This window comes from Silene latifolia, chromosome 6 (assembly GCF_048544455.1).
Source record: "Silene latifolia isolate original U9 population chromosome 6, ASM4854445v1, whole genome shotgun sequence".
In the NCBI taxonomy this organism is placed as follows: domain Eukaryota; kingdom Viridiplantae; phylum Streptophyta; class Magnoliopsida; order Caryophyllales; family Caryophyllaceae; genus Silene; species Silene latifolia.
This window is the reverse complement of record NC_133531.1, coordinates 140,357,184-140,375,512: the sequence shown is the minus strand read 5'-3', so window position 1 is coordinate 140,375,512 and position 18,329 is coordinate 140,357,184. Positions and strand designations below refer to the sequence as shown.

At 37.9% G+C, this 18,329-nt stretch overlaps 2 protein-coding genes across 2 annotated transcripts; both read right to left on the bottom strand.

Moving 5' to 3' along the window:
- Positions 1-2,238: 2,238 nt before the first annotated feature.
- LOC141587420 (aminodeoxychorismate synthase, chloroplastic) lies at positions 2,239-12,710 on the bottom strand. Its single transcript, XM_074408905.1, has 14 exons — positions 12,403-12,710; positions 11,776-12,158; positions 11,501-11,632; positions 10,987-11,054; positions 7,735-7,799; positions 7,212-7,278; positions 6,274-6,555; positions 6,053-6,170; positions 5,556-5,818; positions 4,983-5,062; positions 4,613-4,700; positions 4,182-4,264; positions 3,471-4,088; positions 2,239-3,220 (listed from the first exon to the last, which is right to left on the bottom strand). The coding sequence occupies exons 2-14, from the start codon at positions 12,119-12,121 to the stop codon at positions 2,686-2,688; spliced, it is 2,745 nt and encodes a 914-aa protein (XP_074265006.1). The 5' UTR covers positions 12,122-12,158; positions 12,403-12,710; the 3' UTR covers positions 2,239-2,685.
- A 673-nt stretch (positions 12,711-13,383) lies between these two features.
- On the bottom strand, positions 13,384-17,171 carry LOC141587421 (protein KINESIN LIGHT CHAIN-RELATED 1). Its single transcript, XM_074408906.1, has 3 exons — positions 16,204-17,171; positions 14,498-15,406; positions 13,384-13,867 (listed from the first exon to the last, which is right to left on the bottom strand). The coding sequence occupies exons 1-3, from the start codon at positions 16,839-16,841 to the stop codon at positions 13,642-13,644; spliced, it is 1,773 nt and encodes a 590-aa protein (XP_074265007.1). The 5' UTR covers positions 16,842-17,171; the 3' UTR covers positions 13,384-13,641.
- Positions 17,172-18,329: the final 1,158 nt, after the last annotated feature.

Genomic DNA, 18,329 nt, shown 5'->3' with positions numbered 1-18,329 from the left:
TAGGCTTTAAAAATGATTTCTTTTGATTTTGAAAAAACATAAAGAAGTATGGAGAAATTCGTCTCTTGATAACTTAACTAATAGACTGTCTCTTGCAAGACTTTATACCCTTATTATTCCTATGTCCTTCCGGAGGACCGTCCTCCTTACATCTAAGCCTTTATAATATTTCATTTTACTCCTATAGGAAGTATTTTTCTTGTGCATGATTTCGTGTAATCTTTTTGCTGCTTTTATAACCACGAAACATATTATTACACATCGTTTATCTTGAAATCAACAGAAACTTAAGCAAATACAAAGTGATAAGTCAAACGGAATCATCCTGCCCTCAATTTTTAGAAATGACTTAATGATTCTGGCCATTCATTAATACCTTTGGAACATGGAAGCCGTATATGTAACCTTCGATCAATTGCATAGTAGTAATTCCAACGAAGAATGAGAAACATGTATATGGAGTCTCGTACTATATCGACCTCCATGAAAAATAATAGAAATCGGATGATTGCTCCAACATTTTGACAAATTATAGACTAAATGAACATCAAGATATTTTCCTCAAAACGTATGAGATTTTTACTTACATTAAGCAACCAAGGAAGAACCATGACTTCAAAAAAAAAAAAATAGGAAACTAAATCTATTGCTAAAATATGATTACATGGACTTTATTCAAGTCTAAATTGAAGAAAATAGAAAATCACATTGACGAAATGAAATTATTACAATCATAGAGATGATACCTTTAAATACTTAAAATCACTGTAGGTTTAATGTGGGATGAAACTTAACTCCATTCGTATTTATATAGAATTTACACTCCCATAGTAGTATAGTACCAATACATATAACTCATACGTTACAAAATTGATCTTAATTTTAAATTGCATTAACTAAAAAGCAAATGGAAGGGTGGATTAACCGTAAAATCAATAAATATGGATGGAGTTGGAAGGACACTCGATAAGAAATGGCATATGAATTGAAAGTTGAGGATAGAGCATGTCCAATTGATAAAAGTTTATGTGCTGGCAATTTTATTGCATACGTGTCATTTGCAAAGCAAATGTGGCATAGCGTTAATCTGACGTGGCTTTTTACAATCACACGTGGCTTTGTTGACGTGGACTTTATGAGCCATTTTAGTTTAGGCTTTTAATAGTATTTTATAGAGTTGAGGATAGAGCATGTCCAATTGATAAAAGTTTATGTGCTGGCAATTTTATTGCATACGTGTCATTTGCAAAGCAAATGTGGCATAACGTTAATCTGACGTGGCTTTTTACAATCACACGTGGCTTTGTTGACGTGGACTTTAAGAGCCATTTTAGTTTAGGCTTTTAATAGTATTTTATAGATAATCAAGTTAATTCAATTTTTATGTTTTTAATTTATAAAGTTTAATAATAGAATTGAATTGCACCAAAATATAAAGTTATGAGGTTAATTTGCACGTATTGAAAGTTGTGGGGGTGATTAGCACGTAGGACTAAACGTATGGGGCTTATTTGCCACCTCCCCGCAATTAATCTAAATCGGAACATATTCACTAATTACCTACAAAAACCACCATATTACTCCTAAAATAGATGTAAATAACAATCCTAAGCCAATATATATTGTTGCACCAATAGTTCCTTCTAAAGGTGACCGCATGCCGGCCTGCTCGGCCTCAACCCTGAACCGGCCATTTGGGCAGGGCGGGCCGCGAGTTTGGTCCAATTATCATTTTTTGAACGAGTTAAGCTGCGGGCCGAGGATCTTGGATCCCGAACCATAGGTTAGACGAGTCGCATCGGGTCATGAGCGGGTCAATCGAGCCCTCTTTTCGTTGGGCAACCTGTGCAATTGGCCACTTTTGGTTCCACCATATAATTTCCTCCCTTAGACCGTACTTCCACACGTCCCTACTCTTCATCACTCTACATACTAGTTACGTAAATCTCATCACATTCACCACTATGTGGAGCCATCATCCATCTTTAGTCCTCCCTCTGCTACCACTCCTTCACCACTCTCCTCTTGATTCTAGGCCATTTTTCCAATCAATAAGTCTTCGCTTGGGGGTACATCGTCACCCTCAAAGACCACCATAGTCGGAGCTTCTCGTTAAGCACAACATTATTTAAGTAGGGCTTTTTGTTGAACATGCACCCTTTGAAGCATGCTTAATAGCACGCCAGTCATCACAAGTAGCAACGGAGTTTGGTAATCAGGCACACATTACATCACCAATTTAGAATATTTGGCCGCTTCACACAAAATTTAACGTCGCAAATCACACCATTCTTGTGACTCACGTCTATCCAATACATTGAGAAACATTGCACATAACCAAATAGATGGATATAACATACGAGTAATTAATAATTTTATGCAAGCATAGGCCCGCCCTAGATCCTATGTTGATAATTCTATGGAAGAGTAGGAAGAAAAGAAACATTCCAATTTGGAATAAGAAAATAGAAAACAGGCGATTTTCAGTCACGATCTTTCGGCTTAAATATCGACTACTAATCTTCTGTACATAAAGATGGCCGTTATTGTCTGTGTTAATACCGTGTGGCAGTGTGAGAAACTCGAATATTTCCCTTCCTTCTTCCTTTCATTTCGTCTAAAAATTTGACCCGTATCTAGAGAACAAAGGGATATAATGTAAATATGGAGGTCACAAACTCATCCTCAAATTTCTCTCAAAGCAGTTCCTTGGTTGGCTGGTTTGCGGGATTGAGACTCCATTAGACATGTTGCTATGGCCGTTGATGGAGCACGTGTTTTAAGGATCATTTCTTCAAACTCATCTTCAGGCTTTGATAATGCAATGATTGCACCACCGGCACCAATTGATGCTTCACCCTCGTGTACAACAACAGTTCTTATCACAATGTTCAAGTCAAATGTCCTGTTGATAGAGAAATATCCAATGGAACCCGAGTAAATACCCCGGGAACAGCTTTCAAGAGAATCAAGAATCTCCATGGATCTCAACTTTGGAGCACCTGTCATGGATCCCCCAGGAAATGCAGCTCTTACACAATCAATGGGGCTTACATCTTCACGTTTTGTGCCTCTTATTGTGCTCACCATGGTGTGGACGGTAGCGTATGTCTCGACATCCATTAGATTGGGCACATGAACAGAACCCGGATCACAAACTTGACCAAGGTCATTTCTGAGCAGATCAACTATCATCAAGTTTTCAGCTTGATCCTTCTCACTGCCATCGTGTTTAAATATGTTAGGGATGCACAAAAGTAGGGGACAAGCAAATCTACATTTCAGTACGATACCGAAAACAGTCATAGCCTATCAACAAAGCACTTATCCTTTTAATCTCATGTTTTATGTATCTTGGATGTTCTTTTAATTTTGACAGTCATTTAGTAGATATGAACATGCTACTAACTTCAAATCCCATTGGATTAGCAAAGGGGATTAGAATTATTGCAAGAAGCTTCTGATCTTACCTGTAACGAAGCTGCAACTTTAGCTGTTCATCTTTTTCTGGTGTTGAACTCCGAGATATGGTACCTTTGATAGGTTTTGCTTCCAGAACTCCATCTCTGTCCAATCGCAGGAACCTTTCGGGAGAAGAACTGCAGATAGATAGATTCTCATTTGGAAAGTTCAGCCAAGCAGAATATGGTGCAGGATTCTGTTCACGAAGTTTAAGGTACAGACTTAGAGGATCCAGCTCTGCAATATTCTTTCTCATTTGAGTTGTAAAACATAACTCGTAGCTCTCTCCATCTTTAATATATCTGAGACACTTTTCAACATCTTCTAAGTATTGATCTCTAGACTTCTCAGTGACAAAACCAGCCTCAAAAGGGGACGATACAAGAGGCCACAACCCACGGTCCTGGCAAACTTCAGAAGCAGGAGCTTTCAGATTGAGAAGCTTCTGCTGTATATCGTCTAACCAAGAGGACTGAGTTTTAGTTTCATCATGTATTGACATAATGTAAATATCCCCATTTAGATGATCAATGGCCAGAAAATTATCCACGAATAAGAGGCAGGCATCTGGAAAACAAGATTCGTGGGTATTAAATGCCGCACCACATTCAACTTTCAGATTATACCTGCAAAGTTGGCGACATTTCGGACACATAAATACCATAAGTGAAAGCATAATATGCCAATTTCTGATGAAAATTTTGAAATATTTAACATACCCGATGTACCCAACATATCCACCACAAAAGTCAAATGGCAATCCATCGTAATCTTCACTGGAGCAAGAGATTGCCAGGAGTTCCTGATGCATAAACAGAACTATTACTTAACATAACCAACAATCAAAATGATACAAGTTCAATTTGGGGCAAGACCATCTGAAATCAAACAACGAACGCAAGCACAGCATCCGACTAGTAACCTTATAGTGAACTATAGAGTATGGCTGCATCAATGCGCATCGTAAGAAATTAATGCAAACAAAAGAGAACCTTGTTGACATATACATATCAGATATAAGCTTCCGAGACTAGGCAAAGCACTGGCGTCTGTTTCTGCTCACACGAAGTTTAAGAACAACTTGCAAACCAATTTTAACTTAATACCAAACAACTTAGTACCACCAAAGAGGAAGTGTTATAAAAGATACCTTGTTTAAGAAATCAAGAAAGCCATGTTCCAGATACACGCTTCTCGAATTGCCTTGAGCATCTGAAATGGATAGATGACCTCCATTTCTGGAAGTAGAATCATAGAATGAAGTGTTATTAACTTATAATGCTCCAGATCGTTCAGAAAAGAAAAGCAGAGCAAGTGTCAACTAATTTCTGCCACTGCACAACATATCTGGAACTAGCTCTTATCTCCGAATCTCAGTTTTGAAATTGCGAAGGCAATTAGAGTGATGTGCAGATCATTGCACAAAGTAGGATTTTACTATCTTGTTTTTCAAGGTTCCAATGGGGCACTTTCAGTATGTTGATAGCAACTCAAGAATACAAGAAATGACATAAAACAACCTTTTATTTGATAGCTTGAAAGTAAGTTGTTTCGATAGAGATCCACCTTTCGACCCCATAAATGAAAAGCGAGCCCTTCCCTGACATATACACGGCAAAACGTTGAAAAAAAAAACGGCAACAAAAATCAATTCATCACTCAGATAAATTAAACAGCTTCGGCAAAAATACAAGAGACACTTAATTTTGCACAAATACTGAAGATATACGGAAATCAAGCATTATCAGGGAAGATAAGTTCTCTCTAGAATCAAGGGAACGAAGAATGAGTAACTCAAGCACATAGAATGGTAAGGACATGCAACTGATTACCTGAACTTCAGGCAGCAGATATGGCAAGTAGAGATTAGTGCATAAATTGGGGTCTCAAGGTGGCATATAAACTGGGAAAAGAAAACCTAGCTTGTGGAGAGAATCTTCCAAGTTCCCAATTTTACATGTCCTAACTATTTACTTGCCTTCTTTCTGAAAGAAGGCTATTGTATTGGAGGCTGGTTGAAGGAAATGGGGAGGAGGACTGAGAGCTTAAATTTTTTTGGCAAAACAAACTTATATATCTTTACAGCAACTAACCTTCTCTACAGATGAACTGTCTAGCCAAAAGGTTTCTTCGGCTTTGCGATTTCCAAACAATTGGCAAAATATATTCTTTGCCCCACCAATTTTTTTAGCAAGAGAATCGAGCTTCTTCCACCTTAATTTCAGATGCTGAGTTTCTATGCTTGGCTGAGAACCATCTAGCAGATTGCTGATACTACAGTGCCCGTTAGCAGTCTCTTTGACACTTGCAAATGACCTAGAGAAGGGCTGAACTGAGTGAGGTACCTGCATGCGTGCTAAATAAAGTTTACTGCTCAGACAAAAGGAAAAAATAGTCAAGACGTACAGACTACAGACACTATAAGTGATTCACGACTCTAACCCTCAAGTTTTAAATGTCTCCTTTAAGCAATAAAAATAAAACCACCATCCATATTCCAAAAAAGCTATCCTAGTATACTGTTTGTAAGACATTTGAAAACATGTTTTTTTTTTTTTTTTTAAAACAAAGAAGCAGAGCTCCACTATACCTTTAAAATTTCTGATAGAAGATGCTGCTGTAATTCCCTGCCAATAATCTACAGTTATTTCCCGAAAATTCTTAAAAATCTGCCTTCCATAACTAGTTGCAACACTCTCTGGATGAAACTGAAAACAAAGACAGTCCCTTGTCAGCATGTCCCAAACACAGCCAAAAATCATTACCAGGGAAGAAAGGTAGATGCATAAATTGTAATGTAGCTACGAACACCTGTAAACCATAATGAGGTCTGCTGACATGTCTAATCCCCATAATAACTCTTTTACTATGCAAAGAACTATTCAGAAGAGAGACCAACGAACTTCCATTTCCCTGATAAGCTGGCAGAGACTTCGCGCCGATTTGGTGAGTTCCCATACTTGAATAGGAATCAGGGGTCGGGCAAGAAGTCTCGAGAAAAGAGAGTGTATCATGTGATGAGGTCCACGCTATGGGAATAAGCTCTTCCGGCAGTGTGTCCTCATCTATCACAAGTGAATGATAACGAACAACCTGCACCAATCACAGCTAAGAGCATTAGGAAAAAAAAGATGTTCAAACTACTCTAACTTATAAACATGAATTTTGACGAGTAAAAGCAGGATTAATATAAATAAAAGAACTATAGAATAGGTTAGATAACTAATACAAAAGGCAGAAAAAAAAAGAAAGAATACCCCCTAAGACATAAACTTCTCAAATAACCTTTACAAGACTAAGATCTTCATCTACTGCAAGTCTATAAGAAAAATAATCTCCAGTAACATTTATGGTGATGAGTACTTCTATGAAAAGTCTCGGGCTATATATGAAACCGATGAACTGTAGACAAAATTACGTCTACAGATCTATTTTAGTTGACAAAAGCTGGAGACGTCTCAGTCACATAGTATGGACATGGTACAAAATATTTATAGTTGTTGGTTGAAAGTTGGGAGGTCTCAGTCGAACAGCCATACAGAATTTTGCTGCAGTCATGGATTAACCTTACGCAAAAGAAACATAACAATATTATTGGTTTCTAAAACAGTTCATTTGACTTCAATTTAACTCCAGAAGCTTGAAAAGCAACTTCTTTTTCGAGATTACGTTGAAAGCTGACTTGAGAAATCATGAAAAACATCAGCTCCAGTTCTTGAAACTTATATCACTGTTGACAATCAACATACCTTGAAACCAGAATTTGTTCCTGAAGGAATATTGAGAAATATCCTACTTCCATCATGCTCAATTTCACTGCAAATCCAAACAAAAACAATACTGAGTTACGTAGTATCTATTAAACAGGAGATAAGTTACATCCCTTTGATGAGATACAATGTTGCCTGTTGTCCAATTACAATGTAAATAATCAAGGTCTCAGTGACAAATTGCAAATGAGATAACTGAAGAGTAATCATCAAATTCCAGAAATAAGTTTAGAGCTAAATAAGTTTGTATGATGAATAGAATAGAACAGACAATATATAAGGCCAAGAAAATACAGCAGTGACAGACAAGGACACATTTTGAGCGTTCATCTAGTAACAGTTTTGGCACGTTGCCAAACAACACAAATAGTTAATCAAAAACACTTTCAGATTTCCAGTTAGATCGAATGAGGGAACTATAAGTTTCCTGAAGTCATGTTCTAGGGTTGAAGATAACCAATTTATCATAAACAATAAACAAGCCAAGTTTTCTAATAAATACCTCAAGCGTCCATGTATTGGTTCTACAGCATGCACTATTTGAGCACCGTGTGCGTAGCCAAGAGCCTGCCAGAGCATGACGAAATTCTATATTACGAGCTTACAAGATAAGTGAAAGAAACTGGGTATCACTATCCTATAGTCAATTATCGGTAGCAGGAAGTAATCCCCTTCTAAATAATAAGGTTCAATAGCATATTAGCACTGCCAGACCCTTGTGCATATAGGACATGTGAAACCTAATGTCCCACAACAACAGCCAGACAGTGAACCTTTTTAATCAAGGGTCTCATTTTTAGACCAGAACGGGTTAGTCATACCATCTCGAATTTTTCTTGAGAGTAAAAACACACTTAAACAAGGAGCATAATGTAAATGGATAGTCCTACCCTCCAGGGTTTGTATTGGTCCATCAACATATTGGTATTCTATTATTTGAGAAGCCATGTATGACTAATATGGGTCTTTCCCATTACAAAGAATGAAAGAATAAGCAGAACCAAAATTCCAGTGTCAAAATTGACAGAATTGTGATATATGATTTTATCTTCACAAACAAAGACAAAAAGGTGCTAGCGAAAAAAAAACAACCAAATATACAACAAGATTGCATCTGAAGGAGATAAAGATTCTCTAGGGGAAAAGATATGCAGGCTAAGCAGCTCAGATATATTAATGATAATAATGGAAGGGTGAGTTGACATGGTAAATTGTAACGTCAAGATCTAACCAATGCAGACAGCCAAGTGTTCAGTAGGGTACCCTTCTTTTGGCATTATCTCAGTCATAGGGTTCGAAACAGAGTAAAAATGTTAGGCAATGGAGATGACATTTTGCTACATTTGCCTTTTCTCAGTGTTCCTTGCAATCCAACTAAAATTAATAATCTGGACAAGCATCCCATTGCTGCTACTTGAGAACACAAAGCCTTCCAACTTGCAGGCTTATGAGATGTAAGAGTAAATGAAGCCCTTCAAACGCAGTTATCATTGGGATGGATGCTCAGCAGCTTATATAATAAAATGCAGGTAAAGTTGACTGATGTCTAAATTCTTCCTCCACCAAATGCTTTCATGGTCCTATACATGTGCAAGACCCCTACTTATTCATCTTGGTCTTTCTAGATGAATGCTCTCTATTAAATGCTAAAATGAGCGAGATGAACATCAGCAGCATATTAGTGGAGTTCTACAATGCGCTATTTGTCTTACCGTCCAGGGAGTCCACTCCCTCCCACAACAGAAAATTTTTAGGAGTTCAAGACAGAAGTGGAAGATAAACCTGCTTTCTCCTTACCACTCTCAGTAAAGTATTGCTACTCCTCTCTTTCCTCAAAAAAAGATATTGCTACTCCCTAAGGCAAAAAGGCAAAATTGAAGCAAAAATGGTGGTAAGAAAATATGCCAGAAGTAGTTAACCCAGATTGATAACTTGGTAACTAATTCGTTTCAGATATGGCCATTTTGCAGCTGGACATCACTACCAAAATCGAAAATATCTGAGAATATTTTTAAGCGCTAAGCATGCACTAAAACAATATATTTCCCTTTCCAATTGAGCCAAAGACTCGTCACTCCTTGGTTCAAGATTGTGATGGAATAAAGAAAAACAGCTCACTAAAGTAGTTGCGATTCTTTTAATTGAGAAGAAGGTAAGCAATGCAATTATGGACGCAATTTTTATTTTGAGTCAGCCCTTTTGTTGCTAATACAGGGATGAAGCTAGGTACTTATGCCCCCCACTCTGCGAGTCACGGGAGCCCCATTGCACTGGGTAATGTTGTCGTTATAGGTAAGCGCTAAATTGAAGAGCATCATTCAGACATACATGACAAGGATCCAATTTTAGTTGATTTAGATTTTAGCGTCATTCTGTCACTTGGTGGTAAAATAAGGTTCTGAAACTATTGATATCAGTGTTTCCACAAATTTAGCAATATACTACGGAGTTTCATCTTTAGTGTGGTAATCAAGTTTTACCAAGGCATTTAATCCCAATGTATATATGACAACGTAAAAAATAACTATTGTGTTGTGGTTTAGTCTATTAATAAATTCAATATTGAGGCCTTGAGGGGACATTTGGTTCGCGCAGGGGTAAGGGAAAGAAATCAAGAAAAAGGTATAAGGGTAAAGGAAAGAGATGCCCTTTTATTACACCCTAGTTTTTTTTTGCTTTGGAACATCTAAGGGAATGCTAAAAAACCACCCAAACCCACAACCACCCCAAATCCAACAAAATCCCGCCTCGGCCCATAAGTCCATAACCCAAAACCACCACAATCAGCAGCCATCCTTACCACCCCTAAGCGACGCCTCCCCCTTCCCCATCGATTTTTATGGGTTGGGGTGGGTAATGAGGGGTAAAAGTGTGAAACGTAATCTGAAAAATGGGTAAAGGCATGAAAAAGGATACCAAACAGACATCAAGGGAATGGGAAAATTCAATTCCATTTCCTTCCCTGAAAACCCAAACCAAACACCTCCAGAGTATTTTCTAGAGACAAGTTAACCGTATTTAGGTTTGACTAACTGACTTCACAGTTGTCGCCCATTTAGTCTGCCATTAGGTTACCTTGTGGTTGGTTGAAACAACGGTAGGTGGACACAATATGCTGAGAGCTTCCTGTCAGACAAAGCAGGGAACGTCCTATTTCCTACAGGAATATGACATGGCAAAGAGAGCAGAAATGCGAGGCTAATCAGGATACGGGAAGCAAATGCCAGGTATGACCCTTTGCCTGATATTATAAACGAGATTGTCATTCTTTTTACATATTCCTGAGAGTGGATGTTTTATGGTCTTGGATATACTCCCTCCGTCCCGGTCAATTGTTGTCCTTTGGTTTTGGCACAAAGACCAAGGAAAGTGGAGAGGGCCAATAACCAAATGACAAGTGGAACAAAGTGAATGAGAATGATCAAATTACTCATCAAGTTCATTCTTAAAATAGAAAGGACAACAAATGACCGAGACACCCAAAAATGGAAAAAGACAACAAATGACCGGGACAGAGGGAGTATTAAACTCTAGTGTCATACTTGGCATAAGTTTAAGACACCAAATAAGCAGCCCTCAAGTAGACACTCAAAAGATATAGAGTATGAAAAGACAATCTCGGTGCACTTATGCAGCAGCTGGAGACAGTAGTAAAACGTGCATTATTTCATAGTACATGTTATTTCATAGTCCACATGAAGGCCAGAATGAGGACTTCTGCTAAACATTGATATGAAAAGGTTGTAAGACATACCTGATGGCCAAGGCAAACACCTAAAATTGGTATGTCGGTGCAGTTATGCAGCAGCTGGAGACACAATCCTGAAATATCAGGAGTACAGGAAATAAGTTTTCAGCTGGCAATCCTAAAAGTACATGTTATGGAATAGCGTGCTTCAAAACATATGGCCCCAATATGGAAGCCTAGAAAGAAATTTGCTGATACATTTGATGCGACTAGAAGCATTCAGATATATCGATAGATTCTAATTACCACTCGCTTTGTGCAAGCGATTTCATTACATTATTTGTAGTCCTCTTTACATATTTTTAAGAAATGTAGTGAATGGGGAGGGAGTAATATACAGTAGTTTTCATTTCAACAATAAGTGAGGAAGTCAAGATTTAAATAATGAGAGGAAACGATGGTTCATACAAAATCTGGGTGCTATGTATAAGTGATGTAGCATATGTATGAGGGTATTGAAATAAAAGAGAAAATGAATGGAATCCTTAGAGAAACGAGTTAAGTAGGTAAGTAGGTTCACCTATGTCAGAATGAAGCATTGGGGAACCTGGTCCAGGAGAAATGACAATGTTATCGAATGCTCTCTGCTGGTATATATAGTAACACGCTTCTTCCCACGTCCATTCGTCATTGCGCACAACAACTGGAGGCACTGATAATAAGATTGACCCACAGAGAAAGCAGTGAGTAGTAAAGTAGATTGAAACATAGAGAAGCAAAAGCGAGGAAGGACATAAAAGGAAGAGGGGCAGAAGAAAGAAAAGAATGGGATGGAAGAGGGTAGAAGGAGAATACCGTTGTTGATGACGGACAACTCCTGGTAGATGTTGTAAGTGTAGCTATCATAATTATCAATCAACAAAGTCCTCACATATTTGAGTTTATTATGATTTGTATCGGGGGTCCAGTTGTTATCAGTTATGGGCATGTCGCGGAATCCTTGAGACACCAAATGGTTTGATGAGAGGAGGATGGGTGGGTTGTGAGCAGCATGATTACGAATGTCATCCTCGTGTCTAAGAGGCCTTACAAAAGCCTTGGGTAAAGGAGGTGGTTTTGTATTGGGAAAGGAACCGTCGGGGAAAGGAGTGGTTGCCTCCAAAGAGGAAGACATACACAACAAACTACTAAAGCAGCTCATTGTTGTAGCTTTGAATTTGAATTTGAGTATGCAACCCCTGCAAAGACAGAAAGAATGAAGAAGGAAACACTATAGAATCTGGTTTAAGCTGGAAATGATATAAATAAAAGTGATAAAAAGGAAGAAATGAGTAATAATTGATCCAATGATGATGGATATGGATTTGAATCGGGAAGATATTTGATCATTCGCATACAAATGATCCAATGAATAGTATAATAAAATAAAAAAGATAAAAAGATATTTATATTAAAAGATAGAGATAGAGTGAGAGAGGTTACCGGGGAAGAGGAGAGAGATGGAGGAGGAGAAGGAGAGCGTGCAGAAATATATGAAGAGGAGAGAAAGAAGGTGCAGAGGAATGGCGGCTTCAATTAATTGCGTTTACAATGGAATGTAATAACGAACAAAACAAATCTTGTATCTTTGTGTGGGAACTGGGAAGGCAGCATGCAAAGTTAGTGGTCTAGTGGTTAACACTCGGGTCATATTCATTCATTCATTCATTCATCCCTGTCTCTACAATACATACGCAAAATCTCTCTTTTTCTTTCTTTCTTTCTGTGGTACCCATTCCTCCGGATTAGTTGTTATTGCTTTCCTTTTACGCTTCTCTCTTTTACCGCCCACCAACTACCCCTTTTACCACCCTCTTTTCCACCATCTACATACTACATCTACCCCCATCCCCATCTTTTTCGAATTTACCTTCATTTGTGACTACCAACTACTAATCATCACCCAGGCCATCATCTTCATCTTCCTTTCGCCCAACCCGCATTTACATTCCACTCCAACCGAGTATATCAATCAATTATTACAATTTTACCATTTTCCCATACCATTCTTTCTAACTTTCTTTTTAAATTGACTAACTGGTTATGCGATCGACGGAAAAATCGTGCTGACTATTAATTCAAGGATTATGTACCTCATACTCTCGACATATAACTCATCTTTTACTCCACATAATACTCCTTTTTTTAAGGTTTACAAACTCACCCAATTAAACCATATTCTTCCTTATTTACTCCTACTCTACTCTATTCAGTATTCACAGTTACACCTCCTAAACTAGAGCATTTCACGCCTCAACTACAAACACACGATTAAAGCATCATTCCGAATTAAGTGCTTGACAATAATAAACACTCTTCACACAATCCACAACACCTCCCTTGTTCTTTCCACTCACACTCGACAATTAACTAATAAATATAACTCCATTTGTAGACCAACAACAACAACAACAACAAAACAGATACTCCATAAAACCACATATACACTTTCCCACTCGATGAATAAATCAACTTGAGGTGCCGATATGAAAACAGCATTCTCTTTCTATCAACAGCAGCATGAGAACAAATGAATCACTCAAAACAATAAATCAAACCAAATGTGTTGAATTTGGAACATCGGACAAATAAAATCGCACACTCAGTTACATCTTTTAATCTATACACAACATTCTTCTATGTTATACAAATGAGCAGCAATCCCTTGTTGAACCTGCTTTCTCAAATTCTAAACCCCCATCTTTTAGTCGTCTCTTTCTTTGTCCTCTTTGAATTCGGGTCAATTAGGTTTTCAAGAGATTTTGCCTTTTTATTTCTGCTCTTCCCTGCTTCTTTCAACAGCTCTGCAAGCCTCTTCTTCTCGTCGTCAAACTCCGGATTTGCAGTACCTAACTTCTCTTCCCTCAATTTTACGACATACTCCAGGATCTCGATGGAATCTTCTATTCTGTAAGGCCAACATCAATATATCATTATTAATCTTCTCTGACACCCCAAAAGTATACATGTTCATATACAGCCTAGCATATACTTGGTCTAAATCAGTATAGACCCTCTTGCTCAATTTAAAATGGATGGTGTTGATCGTCATACAGTAGATAACTTCAAGCATTGAAACTTTCCGAGAGTTTATCAATTATTTTCTCTCAGGGACCAGTTCAAAGAGAGAAGAAAAAAAAGGATAAAGACAGACATAACTGTCAAACAGCGACGCTTGATAACTATTGCTTGGACTAGAAGTAAAAGAATCAGTTCGTGTACACTTTGACATTGAATGATAAATTCAACTCTCCTTAATAAAAGGAAAATAACACACAAACAGAAACAAAGACAGAGGATCGCTGTAGGTAGGCCTGCAAAACTGAATCATGACCAGCAATAAGTAGAGATAAATCTCCATTAAAGTCTACTATAGAAAGAATATCATTGCCCTAAGAATTTTAATTAATCAATAGACAGATAAAGACACAGGGGACCAAAGCTTGAATCATAGAAACAATAAAGAGACAGACAAGCACTCATAAATGACCGAGACTTTACAGACTTGGCCAGTTGGGGAAAAAAGTAAAATCCATACCTGCCCATAGCATCGTAAGTCGCTGCAAGATTGCTATATACCCCAAGAGTGTCTTGGTGACAGGGACCGCATTCTTGTTCCAAGACTGCCCTCGCTTCTTCAAACAATTCAGCGGCCTGGTCAATCTTGAACAACTGCACACATGCCAAACCCATCTGATTCAACAACACACCAAAGAAAGCCGACTTCCTTTCCCCACTGGACCTGAGTTTTGTAACTGCATTTTCGAAAGAGCTCAAAGCTTCACCGTATTTTTCTAATATATAGTACATCACACCCATTCGTGCTTCTAATCCTGCAACCGTATTTTGCTGACCCGGCTTGTCCTCCAATAGCTTCATTGCCTTCTGCAAGAGCCTTAAAGACTCCTCAGGCTCATTAACAGACTCATATATAGCTGCAATTTCACTCAGTCCACCAGCAATTTCTTCCTGTGCAGTTCCAGGTACCGGCTTGTTGTATATTCTTAGGGCATTCTCACAATAAGATTTGGACTCTCTAAGCTTTCCCGTCTTGTAGTACAGGTCAGCAAGACGAATAAATACAGATGCAACAGAAGGGTGGTTTTCGCCCTTGGATGCTTTGAAGACAGTTAGTGCCTTCTGATAGGAGAAGACAGCTTCATCGAAACGACAAAGGGACTGATATACATTGCCAATGCCGACATCAATAGAAGCAACCTCGTTTTCTTGTCCATTAGCAATCATCGCCATGCTGGCAAGAACAAGGTGTTCCAGTGCTGACTCATAGTCACCCTTGGCCTCCAATATAAGAGCCATCAGGCGGCGGTCAGCAGCCTCCTCAAGAGATGCAGGGGCACTATGTACACGATGAATTTCTAGAGTTTGCTTACACAACTTTTCAGCTTCATCGAATTGCATTGCCTGGACATGGGCCTCTGCTAGGTACCTAATAACATAAATCAAAGTTACTACCGCGGACATGTCAAAGCAACTAAGCAAGGTGTGAAACTGCATGGGAATATGACAAGGCGGTTCGTGTGAAAGGAAAGATAAGTGGAAAAAGGCTGAGCTCTTAATTCTGATGCACTGACGCTGAGGCAACAAACAATTCAAATACGAAAGATGCACAAATGTAAACGCATGTTGAGTAAGTTTAGGCTCAAGGCAAAAGACACTAGCAAAGCCTGTCAAAGAACCATGACAGTGAAAACTGAGTGCTTAATACTGTGTTTCCTTCTCGTGAACAAGTAACAATACAATTTAACCTCAAGCTTTCTTAAAAATAAAAGCAGCATCAAAATGAATCCATTAAATTCCTCGCATAAACCTCAAATACTAGCTGGTTGACGTGGGAAGTGGAACCAAAGAAAAGACGAATATGTGTGATGTCCTTCCTATAATCCTAGAATAAATCTAAAATAGAGACATGACATCATAAATAACAGAATTAAGGCCAAAGTTGTCTCCTTTCATGTCAATATTGTCTTTTCTATTTCGATCTAATATTGAAAAATTTGTGCATCAATTACAGACGAAGACAAAAGCAGCAATTCATGAACATCTTTTTAATACTGGGTAGCATCGACAAATAACATCCTTGCAATTACATATACAAAATCGAATAAATGACAACAGCATCAATTTTGGTGATATAAACTCAATCAGCCGACAAAATTAGCCCAATATATAAATAATTGAAAGCAGTAAATAATTGAAGAGAAAACAAGAAAGAAAGAGAGGTACCTGCAGGTTTCAGCAACTCTAGGATCAGAGTCCCCAAGAGCCTGAATCTGGATCTTCAAACCCTCTTTATAAGAATCAATAGAGCGCTCTAGCTGACCAAGCATAGAGTGGGTATCACCGAGCTGCATATACCCGGAAAATGCGGCGAGGGCATGGTCTGGTCCACGGGAGATATCTGGGACAGTGACAGCACGGTCTAGCACTGGGACAGCCTCCTCAAAGCGACCCAAACTGCAGTAAATGGCGGCGACGACGTGGAAGCTCATGACAAGATCCAAACTGGGTTCACCCTCGACGGCACACCTCTCGAATGACTTGGAGGCCCTGATGGCGTAATCAAGTGCCTTGTTGGGCCCATCTCCCGAGGCGATGGTGTCCCTGGCTACCTTCAAGAGAAATGGGCCTAGATCCGGGTTGTCGAGAGCGGACTCGTCGATGTTGATGGTGACGGGATCGGGGGAGGCTTTCTTCTTGGAAGCGGAGGTCCGATCCGGGGAGGGTTTGGCTCGGGATGGGGATGGGGTTCGTTTAGGTGGTTGGGCTGGGGAGTTTAGTCGGGAAGAAGAGGATGCGGGTCGGATCTGATCGGGGAGTGTCACTGTTGGTGGGGGTGTTTTGGCTGAGACTATACCTGGCATTTTGTTTGGGTTGGTTCTACTTTTTAATTAATTAAAAAAAATCAAAGGAAAGAAGAAAGGAAGGGAGAGAATAAAAAGAGGGAGATAACTACTAGATAAGGGACAAGAAAATGATGATGATGATTGGGTTTGGTTTGGTTTGATGATGATTTGATTAAGCAGGCAGTTGGTAATGTGAGTGAGTTAGGAATAGGAAGGAAAGGGGTGGTTGGACGTAGGAGAAATGGAGCAGAAACATACAACACAATCACTGCTGTGGTGGTGTGGTGTCTGCTGTTTGTTGCAGAAATTTCAGATTTGTAATTGATTCCGATTTTGCTTCAATTTCCTGCGTTGGCTTCGGACTTGCTCTACTTTTCAATTTTCATCAACAAGGCCATGTTTTTTCTAATTTTTAGAGCTGAACTAAAATAAATGAATCTGAGCTAAACTGAACTGAAGTGAATAGAGCTGACTTGAACTGAACTGAACTGAATAGAGCTGGACAGAACTAAGCTAATCGCACTTGAATTGAACTGAAATAATATTAATATTAATATTAATACAACTACTATAACGACCCTGTTCTTTTGGACTGAAATCGTCTGAACTGAACTGAACTGAACTTGAACCTAATAGAGCTGAACTGAACTAAACTTAATAGAGCTGAGCTGAACTGAATTGAACTGAACTGAAATAAAAATAAAAAGATTATAATAATAATAATAAAATTAATACCAATAATAATAATAAATATTATAATAATATTATTCAATAATAATAGAAATATATTAATATAATCTAATAAGATATATAAAATTAAAATAGTAATATAATAATAAATATAGTAATAGCAATAATAATAATAATAATAATAATAATAATAATAATAATAATAATCTATATATCTATCTATCTATCTATCTATCTATCTATAAAGGAAGCTTTTTTCGAGTGATTATAGAGAGTCCAGTTATTGCAAACTACCCTACACAAATTAAATTAAATTAATCATTAAAAATAGATAAACAAATTAAAATAATTAAAAATAGGTGATAGAGTTTTTAGCTAACCGTAAACATGAAAATTGAGGATAATTAGGAGAATTGCCATAGAGAAGTCTTTTGTAAGTCAAACGCATAAATTCTAAACAATCTAATCTCGCCTACATCTAATGCTATATATAGAGAATTAGAGATAGGTTAACACCATAATTATTCAATTGTAGCTTTCTCATTCAACGATTTTGCTATTGTTTCCATATAATTGTGTTTTTTTATGATCTTAATTAGTTATTATATTGTCATCTTTCTATATATGCTCACTAACTAACTGCTTTGTTATGGAGTTTTTTTGCAGGAGATGAATCAATACTATTATGCTGTCACAAGAAAAAGTTAATAACTTGCGTTAATTCATTTTCTATTTTTGATATTTGTATTAATTTTGATTGTTATATGACGGTCGTTTAACTGGCATCGATTAATTATTTACTTTTTTTTGGTGCGA